The sequence below is a fragment of the Panicum virgatum genome, chromosome 6N (genome assembly GCF_016808335.1).
Source record: "Panicum virgatum strain AP13 chromosome 6N, P.virgatum_v5, whole genome shotgun sequence".
Classification (NCBI taxonomy): Eukaryota; Viridiplantae; Streptophyta; class Magnoliopsida; order Poales; family Poaceae; genus Panicum; species Panicum virgatum.
In genome coordinates this window covers 13,177,700-13,190,856 of record NC_053150.1, presented here as the reverse complement: position 1 = coordinate 13,190,856, position 13,157 = coordinate 13,177,700, and the positions used below count along the sequence as shown (strand labels likewise).

Below are 13,157 nucleotides of genomic sequence, written 5' to 3'. Positions count from 1 at the left end.
TGTCGAAAGGGTTTCTGTGAAGGATGTGTTCTCTAGGATACGATCCAGGTGAGCTTCTCCTTTGGCTGTGGTTTTATGGGTGAACGACCCTCCGGCAGAGATGTCAAGCTATAGGGCAGATTCCTTGCTACGCCCTAACCAAAAGTGTTGGAGCAACACGTGGTCAGGAATAGACAAGTCTGGGCCAGCATGTGTAAGTTGTGAAAACCTGGCCCAAGTTGCACCTAAGGATTCCTTCTCATCCTGACGAAAGTCGAGAATTTCTTTTTGTAGGGAAGCGATGCGAGAAATGGGAAAGAACGCAAGACAGAACCTATCTCGTAGTTCTTCCCACTCTCCGTTTACCTTTCCTACATTATGGGCGTACCATTGCCTCGCCCTCTCACTGAGAGAGAAGGGAAACAACTTCCACCGAAGTGTTTCTTGTGCCATGCCTGCGACTAATAGGCATGAGCACAACTGCTCAAACTCTCGTTGGTGGTGGTAGGGATTTTCGTTATCATGTCCTGAGAAGCTTTGTTCCCGAACTATGGCTATAAAGCCAGGGCGGAGCTCGAAGCTGGAAGCTGTGATTGGCTTCAACAATTGTGGTGGCTCTACGAACTCGCCCTTGGGAGCAGAAAGGTTTTGGATAGAAAGATTTTCCATGATAGAAGAAAAAGGATAAAAGAAAACAAAAGGTAAAAGATACACGGGCAAACTAGGTTCGAAGATAACTACAGCAACCGTTCCCCGGCAACAGCACCAGAAATGCTTGTTGGTATTTCTTAACATTCACAGAATAATCCGCAAGCGCACGGAAGATACCGTTGTAGCACTTCACCCGAAAGTATTCAGGGTATCGTAACTTCCACAGGGAATGGATGTGTAACGACATTCTGGCTAGTTTAACCTAGGAGAAGAAGAGGTAGGCGAGCTTCGGGTAGTGTGGTTTATCTAAGGTTAAAGATCAAGGCAAGGTAAACTTAGGGTCGTCACTTGTTTACTTCGGGCACTGGTCTGACCCAGGTATGTTAGGGACCTCCAGCTTGTGGCTCTATGCCGTACTCGGACAGGGGGGAGTGCACTAACCACGAAGCAACTTCGTAGCAGACCGACAGGGCTGTCACCACCTGCAGTCTACCCCGCAATATTGTGGAGCACGAGGCAAACAAAGGTAGTCTAGGAAATAAGCACCACGCTTAAGCCTTCAACTACTTACTCTAGCGTTGCGCAGGGTTACCCGTCTTTATCAGGGGCCCTCTACTAGAGCAACCGCTACGAGAACGGACGATGATCCCATAAATAAATGAATAACTTAAGAATACTAAACCAAGAACTTAACGAAAGATGAACTTTGAATACTTACTCAAATGATTCGTACCCACCGAGGTACAAGACGAAGAGAGGCCGACATATCCGGCTCTTCTCAGATCCTTCTCCCGCACACTCCCTCTACTCTACTAATACAAGTGGAGACCTACTACTACTTCTCCCTCAAGTGGAGTGATGATGGAATTAGTGATGATTTGAGAGGGTGTGTGGGGCTCCTTTTATAGCTCCAAGGGTCGGTTCCCGCCATCAACAAATATGGGAACATGGATAACCGCCTTCTGGAGGATAAGAACGAGCATCTCGCCAAATCTCAGCCCGAGTGCTTGCCATATGGGGTTGGCCGAACCCCTTTGGTCGCCTCTGGCCACCGCCTTCTGCTGGGTCTCTGCTTGGTGGGTGCTGATGTCAGATAGGTCAGTGCCGGGGTTGGATTGGTCGGTTTGGTCTGGTTTGTGGGCCCTCTTTGTTTGTATGATGCAGCGTAAGATATTCTGTGCATTTGTGTTGCGTCTTTCGTCTGTTTTGGCCCTTTTCCGGGTGTGGGTGCCTGCAATCCAAGAATCACCAAAACTCATGGAAATGATTAGTAATAAGCCCTATAACTACTTTTGGTGCTTGAAAGTTATGAAAAGATGCAGGAGTTGACGGCGTTATTTCTGACTTAAGGGCCGTCAACAATAGGGAGACAAACGATTCGTAATGATTGTGTTGCTAAGTTCGAGAGAGCAAAGATACAATTACGAAGTGAACTCCAGAGTCTTAGCTCTCGTATATGCTTCACTTTGGATCTTTGGACATCAAACCAAAAGTTGGGATATCTTTGTGTTACAGCCCGCTATATTGGCCCTGATTTTGTTTTGAAGAAAAAGATAATTGCATTTAAGGATGTGAAGTATCCACATACAGGTGTTGCTATTGCGGAAGCCATTACAACTGTTCTGTTAGACTATGGAATCAAAAAGAAGATGTTTACAATAACACTCGACAATGCAGCAAACAACAAGACAGCTTGTGATCTTCTGCAAGAAAGTGGAAAGCAAGACATGTTATTTGGTGGTGAGCATCTTCTTGTTAGATGTTGTGCTCATATACTCAACATTCTTGTGCAAGACGGTATGAATGTTGCTAGTGCTGTGATAGAATTGATAAGAGACCTGATTAGGCACATTAACTCATCACCAGCACATATCCAGGATTTCAATGAGATAGCTCAAAGAGAAGGTCTTGCTGCAAAGGCTGGTTTAGTCCTTGATGTTCCAAATCGTTGAAACTCAACATATGCCATGATTATGGAGGCAGCAAAGTACAAGACCGTCTTGAAGCGATATGTCACAGCAAACCAGCAACCATTTCCAACCGAATCTGAGTTTAGTAAAGTTGAGTCCATTGGTGAATTCCTTGGAGTTTATGAAGAAGCTACCAGGGCGTTCTCAGCTGATAGATATCCAACATCCCACATATTCCTGCATAATGTGCTTTGCATCCATCAAACTCTGAGAAGTCCAGAATGGCACAACAATCAGGTTATCACTGATTTGGCAAATGCAATGGATAAGAAATTTGATAAGTATTGGAATGGAAATTACAATATGCTCCTTCCTATTTGCAGCATACTTGATCCAAGAAAGAAACTTGACCTCCTTGACTTCTTCTATGAGAAGGTGTGCACCAACTTTATTGACATTGAAATTAGGACAAATATGGTTAAAGAGTGGCTTCACAAGTATTTTAGGAAGTATGAAGAGGTTATAAAAAGAAATGAAACAAATGTGGTGTCACAAACTGCACAATCCACAAGCATGGTGAACCGTTCTCCAGTGCTAGTACTTGGAAAAAGAAGACTGGAACAAGAATTTGCTGAATACAGGAATCGGAGGAGAGGGACTAGGATTGAAAAATCATAACTTGATGCATATCTAGAAGAGCCACCAGTGAGGCCAGATGAAAGATTTGAAATTCTGACTTGGTGGAAAACAAACTCCAACAAGTATCCTGTGCTGTCAGCAATGGCATGTGATTTTTTTAGCAATTCCACTCAGCACTGTTTCGTCTGAATCTGCATTCAGCTTGAGCGGTCGGATTCTTGATGACAATCAAAGCTCAATGAAACCAGAAACTCTTCAAGCTTTGGTCTGTTGCAAAGATTGATTGTACACATATCCCACCAATGAAGTGAGTTAGGGAATTCTGAGAAGCTTATACTTTGCACGGTCAGACTTTTTATCCTTGCTCTTAGTCCTTTTCAGTTAAGATTGCCAAATAGATGTAAAATTTATCTAGTCATCTTTGAATCTTTTGCAATATTTGAATCATCTCTAAATATTTCATGCGACTGTATATGCTCTTTTGCAATATTTGCTCTGGTAGGAGAACAGAAGGGAATATCAGCAGCTTGTCAAAACCAAAAACATATTTGAGAATTATGCTATGATCAGTGACATACTGCACTAGTCGATCCAGATCTTTATTTGGCCTACAAAAGCAACATCATTTAAACTAGCATGTACTTTAAAATACAGAACAAGCAAGTGTGCATAGGGTAGACCACACACCTCATATTATCTAAAAAGAAATACAAGCCAATGCTTTCAGCAGTAGGTTCTGATGATGCCTCCCAGCACTTTGGCCAGGCTTTCAACTTTGATTATAGGTGGTAATGACCTTGATAATTCCTGCACCTTGTAATTCTGCTGTAATTCTGATATTTGTTACTTTCATTAGCTTTCAACTTTTTAACTCAAGGTTCTGCTGTAATTCTGATCACATTGTAATGCATTCTGTAATTCTGCTTGGATTTCTCACTAAACAGTTTCCTGTGAAACTATTGCATTCTAAACAGTCCTTGGTCTGCCATAATTAATTTCAGAGTTTGTTTCATATTAAAGTGAAGCATTAACAGTGTTCCTCTGTTTGGGCAGCTAAGTTTTGTGGACCTTGCTGGTTCTGAGAGGGTGAAAAAATCTGGTATGTACTTCCATTTCTCACTTACTCCTTGCTCACTGAGTGTATGTTTGGCTACTGTTCTGATTTGTTGTTTGTTGCTGTAGTCGGCTCACCATCAATTTAGTTTTGATATCTTAGTGTTTCCCATGAGTAGGATCATTTTAGATGTTCTTATCAAACGGGTATGATGGCTAGGTTAATTTTGTTTTCATTGATATGGATCTTCAATTTTTGAAAATTTGTTTCATTATAATCATTTTTGCGGTATGGTGAATTCTTTGTGCAGCTATTCACATGTCCATTGAAACCCTTATAGGTATGCTTCACGGGTTCGTTGCATTGTTAATGATACAAGCAAGCATGTTGCCCCAAAAGAAATCGTGAGGCTGAAGAAGTTGATTGCCTATTGGAAGGAGCAAGCAGGCAAGCGAAGTGATGACGAACTGGAAGAAATACAGGAAGAGAGGGTCTCGAAAGAGAAAGCAGACAATCGCCTGACTGGCTGACAGCGAGGTGCCACCACTGAATGCTCCTGGTCGTGTTCTTCAGTGTTAAGAATTTGCGACAGCGACGAGTTCTGCAATCACTCTAACAGAATGTTCCGATATGATCTGACGGTACATTATGGCAGTGATGCCCGTTTGTACAAAGAGGAGTGTAGCACATATTCTGTAATGCTCCAGCGCTTCCTATCGTGCGCAGCAACCCATGCATAACCCACCATTGGTGGGGTGGGTTGGGGTGGGTTGATTAATTAAATATTTGGATGGGGCGGGTTGATAAAAATTAATTAAAATGCTGCGGGTAGGGGCGGGGAAGGGGCGGGTACATCCCCATTAGCAGGCCTATACATACGGTCTATTGCCCCGTTCTGTTGGCTAGTTGCCACCCACGGCTGGCTGATAGCTACCGCAGTGTCATGCTCTCATAGACTCCAGCCAGCCAGCCATGGCTGGTGACCTAGTGTTCAGCTCAGCCGAAAAGGCTGTATGCCCATGCGTTGCAACTGTCGGGACCAAATTGTCTTTGCAAATTTTCAACACACATGCAAGCTTGTCGGTAACTAATTTCCCGACCGATAATGATAAATATTCTAGGTGCTCATCCGATAATGGATCCCTAGGTGATGCGTGCCTTGATGATGATGTGGGAGCAACTCGAAGGCGATGTATAGTTCTTCTATTGTTCCAGTTGGCCGCCCCATGTGCGAGACCTATAGATAGGCAGCAAAACCAAGTCAAGCACGCCTACACGATCAAGACTTAAAATAGGTACCCATTATTGCGCCAACAAAAACAGGTCAAGACGTGCTACTTATAACAACTAATAGGTGGTGGGGATCGCAACTTTAATTTTGAGTAGACATGCTCCATTCTAAAAAATTGTTATTTAGCTATTAAAATTTATCCCACAAAGGCAGCTCCTATTATGAGTCGGTACAGATGACTTGTTCACACTGGATAGTCTTTTCTCCACTGCAGTCTCGTGTTCTTTCAGATAAGCGAAAGGTCACGCAAACAGGTTCAATGGCGTTCCAACTCACATTTGGATGCCGCCTACATCTTTATTAATTGGTTGGTTTGTTCCAGTACGATTAGGTGCTGCTACTGTCCTCGAAACAGAGGCCATAAAAAATAAACCATGTACAAAATTTTCAAGGCCTTGATTAATGATTAAGCTGCTTCCTAACCACTACGAATTAACAAGCTCCAATAGTGAGTTGTAAAGCTGCAATCAGCACAAGGGATATATACTTGTTAACGTCTAAAATTTCTAGGCCAAGGCGGCCCTGGAAGGTGAAGTCAAATTGCATTAGAAGCTCACCAACCATTGGGGATAGCTCTTGTTGAAACTATCAAAATGTGCAGTAGGGCCCTCGAACAGGACAGGTGAGTGATCAAGATTACATATATCAAAGATCAGACAGGGTGTCAAAGACAATGGACAGGGGCTCCGCAGAGGACCCTGAACAATACTGCTCCAAAACGAATGCTCCCAGGTCGGGCCTCTAGCGTGTCGATGTCTCTCCGTCTCTCTTTCCCACTGGTCTAATCTACGCATTTGTTCCGGGTGCAGTGGCTATGGGGCAGGCGAGCTCTTTAGTCTCGGTTGGAGCCACCAGCTTATCCCGGTTAGTACCACCAAATGGGACTAAATGGTCACCCGGACTGAAGGGTGCTCCACCAGTAAGTTCAAACGGATGCCATCCCATGCATAGTCACATGTGTTGGGTATAATCTATCCCCGATTGGGACTAAAGGGTGCTCCACGTGTTAGTTCAAAAAGAAATTAAGCATCCCTTGTAAAGTCACATATGTTGTATAGATAGGGTGGTAAGTAAGTTATACGCAAGACAAGAGGTCTCGCTTCCCATGGGGTGCAAAAAAAAAATTTAGCATCACACCCGGGATCTTTGGTCCCCGATTCTTAGTCCTGGTGGACTATTTCATGTTTTTGTACTAGTGTAAATGGATTGGATATACGAATACAAATAGTAATTACTTTCCTTCTTGGATTCAGATCGGCTTAGATAGTGTCATCATATATATCTAACTTTTAGCACTTGGATGCGGATATGGTAGGCTCAGATATGGATGAATCTCAATCCCTTTAAACGAATTCGAATTCAAATATGGACGAATATATTCTCCGTATAATTTACACCCCTATTCTTGATAGAGAAAGCCACTGACACAGAAGGCGTGTCAAAACATGGATGGCCATGGGGATTGTAGGCAACATTAGAACTTAACTACTTAGGACTGATAACAAAAACTCCCACATGGTTAGCACATACCAAGGTTAGTTTTCTCGGAAGGGAGCTTGCACACAGCCCCTTTCTAGCCCAACAATTGAAAGTTCTACATAATCATGACCACTCGAGTGGTGGAGGCCTATAGGGTGAGTAAAGGATGATTATTAGTCCTTGTTCTAGAGTGCAACCTGTTATTGTGGTCACGATATATATATCATGTCCAGTTTGCAGTGAAAACCGATCAAGAATGATGGTGAGTATCATTTTGCAGTTCATAACGGGTGTAGAGGGCCAAGGAGCATCATTATTTTTCCTGCGGAATGCTCACTTCCGGTTCACAATCTGACCGATGATCGGTTCTCTAGCAGTGAGTGGCGATCCAACATTGGAAACCAGGTTATTACATACATTAACCACTAATAAATCCGCATATCTTAGATTTGGGGCTACGGGCTACGTCTTCCCCTGCCTTGCCAGGCTGCCAGCACGAAGGGATTTTAATTTCTTTGGAAGTCACGCAGAATACCTTAAGACCTGCTGTGTGTTTTAGGCCGCGCCCGGTTTATTTGGAGATTCGATTTTTCCTTCCCGCAGCTGCATATAATCTCAACCCACCTATCGAGCTACCCTGCATCATCATTGACATAAGTGATATCCAAGACGCCAAAAAGTCCAACACCAAAGCAATCCGAAGCAATGGCTGGAGGGGATAGCCGCGGCACCATCGCCTTCTCTTCTGGCAGGCCGCTAATGCCATTCGACATCTTCGCCTGCCCCGTATCGGCGAGAGATAGCAGTGACGAGGTCCACCTCACCGACGGCATCTCCCACAACTACAACTGCCGACCCATCCCTCCGGCGGCGCTCAAGACCCTCCTAAAGCGCCCCAAGCTGGTCGCCGAGGTCGGCGCGACCGAGGCTGATGTCGACGGTGGCCAAGTGTGCGGCTTCGTCTTCGTCTCCGAGAGGGATGACGGCCTTGAGACTCTCTACGTGGCCCTTCACTTGGGTGCAGTTGGCGAGACGCCGCCGAAGGTGTTCTCCATGGCTGAAATCTTCGGGCCTGAGGATTTCAGCGGCGCCCGGCTGGAGGACAGCGGCTGCTTCGCCGGAGGGTACACGGTGGGGTCGCACACCGTCGACCACTGCATCGTCTACGTCTCCACCAAGGAGCCGGCCGGAGAACGTCGCAGCCCCTGGACGGCCGTGTACAAGACCAGCCTTCGAACAGGCAAGACGGATCGCCTCACACCACAAGGTAGCTAGCTAGGCAGCGACCAATGCAATCGATGAACTGCTCAGATTTGGTTTGTCAAATTGATCAATCAATAGTTTAGGCGGCTCTCTCCCCCGCGTCGCCCCCGCGCTGGGCGGCTCCGGCGGACGCCCCCAGCGCCGCCGCCGGCCCTCTCTTCCTCTCCTCGTCGCCTAGCCGCCGCTGGAGCCGGCTGCCGGAAGCCCGTGCGGCTCGCGAGGACGGAGGCGGTGGGGCCACTCTTTCTCCTCCTCCTCACCTGGCGGGCGCGGCCGTGCGGCGTCGGAGGATCCCGCAGTGCGTAGGGCTGCTGCGGCACCGGCGGGGCCGGATCCGGTGTCTCCGCGACCGGATCCGGCAACTGTGGTCGTGGATCTGTGCCGGCGGCAGCTGTTGCGTCGGGGCTGCGCTACTTTGAGTCGGCACGTGGAGACGAGGTCGCGGCCCTAGGAGGTGGTGCTGTAGGGAGGTGGTGCGGTGGCGGCAGGGGGTGGTGCTGCTTGTGGCCGTGAGCCGGCAGGGGTGGTGCTGCAGGTGGCTGCTTCGGGGGATGCTCGCCGTTGGTGCCTCAGTGGCAGCCATGCGCCCACGAGATGCAGGTGTTCGTGCGACCGTGCTGCCTCTGCGCGTACGTGGCGGTGGTTGCGCCGGCCGGCTTTGGGGCCTGGCGGCGATGTGGGCCATGGGCCACGAGGCGTCGGCGCGGGTGTGGTGCCGCACTGGCTGGGTGCTGGCCTGCGGCCGCCGGCAACGGAAATGGAGGCTCGCGGTCGACGGCGGTGGCGTGGCTGACGTCGGACTGCGTGCTCCAACGACGTCATGGTGGCGTGGTTGGCAGCACGAGGCCATCTTTGCGGTGCGGGCTCTGCGGAGATGGTGGCAGCGGAGACGTGCTGCGGCAGTGGTGGATGGGATCTCGTCATGGTGGTGGGCGGGGACTCCGAGAGGCCGCGCGAGGCCGCCTGCAGTGGCCGTCGGCAGCATGAGGCGAATTGGCGGCGGTGAGCGGCACCGCGACTGTGGGTGGTGCGGCGCAAGGAGGTGCAAGTTGGCTACGGCGCGTGGTGGCACTGCTGCACCGCCAGCTCTGGGGGCCTTCTTGCTTTGACGAGTTGTGGACTTGCAGATTGGATGGAATTCTCCGGGCGAAAGCCTCGCCGGCTTACTGCTGGTAACGATGACAATAGCGTCTGAGGGCATCGTTCTTCCTGTTGGGGGTGTCATCTTGGAGCCCATCCCTTCTGCGCGGGTTTCTCCGGGTGAAAGCCCTGTCCACTTGTTGGACGAGCGACGACGGCGCCTCTGGCGTCGTTACCTTCTTGAAGGCATCATTGGTGGAGACACTTCTCGGCCAGGCGGTGGAAGGCCACCGATGGCTTGGCGGGACGGCTTAGTGCAGGTGGCGAGCTCGAAGAAGGTTGTCTAGCCCATGCGGCGGCGACCAAAGTCATACTGGCAGCCGGGGTTGTCACATGGATGTTGGATCTGGCTGCTTGCAGCGGACTGCGGCGGTTGGCATTGCTTGGCAATTGTCAGTGCGGCGTGGGATTGCGTCGGAAGACGACGCTTGCGGCACCATCATTATGGGACGACTTGGCTTGCAGCGGACTGTGGCGGATTGGTCAGCTTTGCTCGGCAACTCCGGTGTGGTACATCGTCGAAAGATGGTGCAAGCGACAACTTGGCTTGCTAGTATGGCAGCGGAGGTTGTTGCGTGGATGGCGCAACGTGATGCGGTCGTCCGGCGGGCGCGATTCGGCTGTTTGATGGGGATCTTGAAACACGGGGCAACACCATTCATCATCCTGATGACGACTTTAGGCACAGATCCGTGGCACGGAGGACTGTAGTGGACGTGGCGAGGCCCCCGCGTGCAGTGTCTTCTGCATGGTGACGAGAGCGAGGAGGAGGTCCAGCGGCGGGTGTGGCGAGGCCCCCGCGCATTGTGTCATCGCGGTGGTGACGGCGGGACAGCCTGCGAGAAGTCCGGATTCGATGGTTTCACTCTGTCGGATGGTGTTTGCTGGGGGCAACAGCACTACAGCGACAGGTCCTGCATAGCGGTGGCCTTCTCGGTGTGGTGCGGTCTGTTTTTCTCGACTTCTTATCGACGCGGGATCGTTTTTCGATGGCGACTTCCTAGTAGGAGGAGGTTGGCTGTCGTGGCAACTTGGCTTACTCGGCCGCCGTGGCTCTGCAGTTTTGAGTGTTTATCCGTGTTGATGCCCCAGTCCAACCGGGTGAGATTTGAGGTGTGGCGTTCCTCGGGAGTGTCGAGTTGTAGAGTTCCCCGTGTTGACATCCCAATCCAACCGGGTGTATCTTTTTTTTTCGTTTCTTTCTTTTTTCTGCCTATAGTCTCCCAGACTGTAGTCTTATATTTTTCTACTATATCAATAGAAACTCGCAGTATCTCGGTTGGTTCAAAAAGAATTGATCAATCAATCATGCAGTACTATATCGGTGTAATAATAATTGATTTGTGCCCGCATGCAGGAGTTTCTGATCTGAGTCCGGTCGTGTCGCCTTCAGGAAGATTCATTGCAGTGGCGTCTTTTCAGAGGAAGAATTGGTATGGGGAGATCGACAAACTCGACACTGACATCTATGTCATGGACGTGGACAGTGAGGGTACAGCCACGGGGCGGGGGCGCAGGCTCGTCATCACCGACGGCGGCTGGCCGTCGTGGGGAAGCGATGATGTCATCTTCTTCCACCGAGGGGTCCGCCAAGAAAACCGTTTCGAAGCACATTGGGGTGTTTTTCGGTACTGTATGACCACTGAACAGATCATCCGAGTCACGCCAGAGGATATTGACGCCATGACTCCAGCAGCCATTAGCGAGACCAAGCTGGCTGTGGCCACCGTCCGCCAGAAATCCAATCCGTGGATCCTGATGCTCCCGGAGCAATACCGGCACATTGAGATCTTCGACATGACCAAAGACCTAGATAGACCGGCGCGGATCACCATAAACATCAGGCCAAAGGGCCACCACTTCAACCCCTTCGTGCTTGACGGCGGCAGCCGTATCGGGTACCACCGCTGCATAATAAAACAACTCCTTTTTGAGGTAGAGATCAGCAATACTAATCCGGTCTCCTGTTCAAATTATGCATCGTACTTCTCTATATATTATATTTTAATATAATATATTATATTATACAAAATTTATATGCCCAAAAATTTTTGGGAACTAAACGCGCCCTTGTATCCACAGGGCAATGGACATATTGTTCCCAGAAGTAACTTCGAGGTTGCGAAGCTGCAGACCCCGGAGTCGCACAAGGATATCGACCTGATCAGCATGTTCGCCCTGTACCCAAGCATATCCAAGGACGGCTCCATGCTCGCCTTTATTGACCGCGAGTGTAGGGCCGTTTGGCTTGCCGACAACAATGGTCTGCGCCTCATCTACCAGAAGACGCGTGGTCAGAACAGCCTCTTCGCCGTATCGTGGAATCAAAACCCAAACAAGGACACACTGTACGTCTGTGTTGGGGCGAACTACAGATTCGACAGGGCGGTGGAGATCTACGCCATCCTCAACGCGTCCAAGCCCAGAGCACAGCGGCGTGTCCAGCAGCTCACCGCAGGAGGTTTCAACAATTCTTTCCCGTCCAGCAGCCCGGATGGGAACAAGTTGGTGTTCGCCTCGACAAGGTATACAGGAGACAAGGGTGAATACTTCAGGCAGTACAAGAACCTGTTCGCCTCGACAAGGAATACAGGAGACAACGGGGAATACTACAAGAACCTGTACATCATGGAGGACGCAGAGATAGGGGAGTTTGGGGACAGCGATCTCACGCGTCTCACCTATGGGCCGTGGACCGACATCCACTGCCAGTGGTCCCCCAACGGGGACTGGATCGTCTTCTCCTCGTCGCGCGACAGGCCCAGCGATGCGCCGGTGCGTGACATCCTTGACGAAGGGTACTACGCCGTGTTCTTGGTGAAGGCGACTGACCCGACAGTGGTCGTTAGGGTGATAAAGAGCAGTGACGACCTCCGGGGGCATGTGCAGTTCCCGGTATTCAGTGCAGACGGGAGGAGCATCGCTGTGGCGGCGGATCTCGCGGCGGTGTCGGCCGAGCCGATCTCGCTACCGCGGATCATTGAAGGGCTGCGCTGCTACCACGACATTTTCGTGGTAGACATCGACACGGAGGACCTGACAAAGAACAAGGACGTGAGGCGGTTCCACCGCATCACGCACAGCCGCTACCAGTGCTCAATGTTTTCGTGGACGGCGATCGCGACAGATAATCAAAAGGCGCACTGGAACATGTTGCTGCCTACTTTCCGTCAATTTGAGCCTATCGGAAACCTCTCTATCCCCAGGAGATTCGCCTGTTAGTCTCACAACAAATAAACATAGCGGCAGCCTAGTGCCCAAGTTAACAATGCTGCTGTGTTGAGGAAGAACATCCATATATCTTCTTGCTTCTTTGAGAATTGTGTACTACTATTGTATTTGCTGGATGCAAGGTTAATTCCTTTGATTAATAAGCCTCGCTCGTTTTCTTATTAACGATTTCCACTTATATATATGATACTTCACGAGTCCTGAATTTGTAGTTCTTTTATAGTGATAAAATTCATACAGACATCAGAAGACCAAGCCACTAGTGCAAGAAATGGAGTTTGGGAGAATAGGCAAAATAGACGTTTTGGTCCCTAAACTTTCTAATAGGTCAATATAGTTCCTCAAATTTCATTTTTGGTGCCCGCATGCAGGAGTCTCTGATCTGAGTCCGGCCGTGTCGCCTTCAGGAAGATTGATTGCGGTGGCTACTTTTCAGAGGAAGAATTGGTATGGGGAGATCGAGAAACTTTAGACTGACATCTATGTCATGGACGTGGACAGTGAGGGTACAGGCACGGGC

The 13,157-nt window shown here is 49.2% G+C and overlaps 1 protein-coding gene and 1 long non-coding RNA gene across 2 annotated transcripts; both read left to right on the top strand.

Moving 5' to 3' along the window:
• The first annotated feature begins 2,287 nt into the window (after window positions 1–2,287).
• Window positions 2,288–4,848, top strand: LOC120679139. The gene is made up of 3 exons (XR_005677006.1): window positions 2,288–3,524; window positions 4,233–4,278; window positions 4,574–4,848. It is a non-coding gene; the product is annotated as an uncharacterized LOC120679139 (long non-coding RNA).
• Window positions 4,849–7,376: 2,528 nt separating this feature from the next.
• LOC120679138 lies at window positions 7,377–12,773 on the top strand. The gene is made up of 3 exons (XM_039960659.1): window positions 7,377–8,270; window positions 10,764–11,341; window positions 11,489–12,773. Exons 1-3 carry the CDS (start codon window positions 7,709–7,711, stop codon window positions 12,626–12,628), a joined length of 2,280 nt encoding a protein of 759 aa, XP_039816593.1. The 5' UTR covers window positions 7,377–7,708; the 3' UTR covers window positions 12,629–12,773.
• Window positions 12,774–13,157: the final 384 nt, after the last annotated feature.

Bases quoted from the DNA above. Each gene is read 5' to 3' on its own strand.
- LOC120679138 (XM_039960659.1), top strand. From the start codon at position 7,709: ATGGCTGGAGGGGATAGCCGCGGCACCATCGCCTTCTCTTCTGGCAGG. The intron at 8,271-10,763 runs GTAGCTAGCTAG...GCCCGCATGCAG, and splicing joins GGATCGCCTCACACCACAAG to GAGTTTCTGATCTGAGTCCG. The intron at 11,342-11,488 runs GTAGAGATCAGC...TTGTATCCACAG, and splicing joins TAAAACAACTCCTTTTTGAG to GGCAATGGACATATTGTTCC.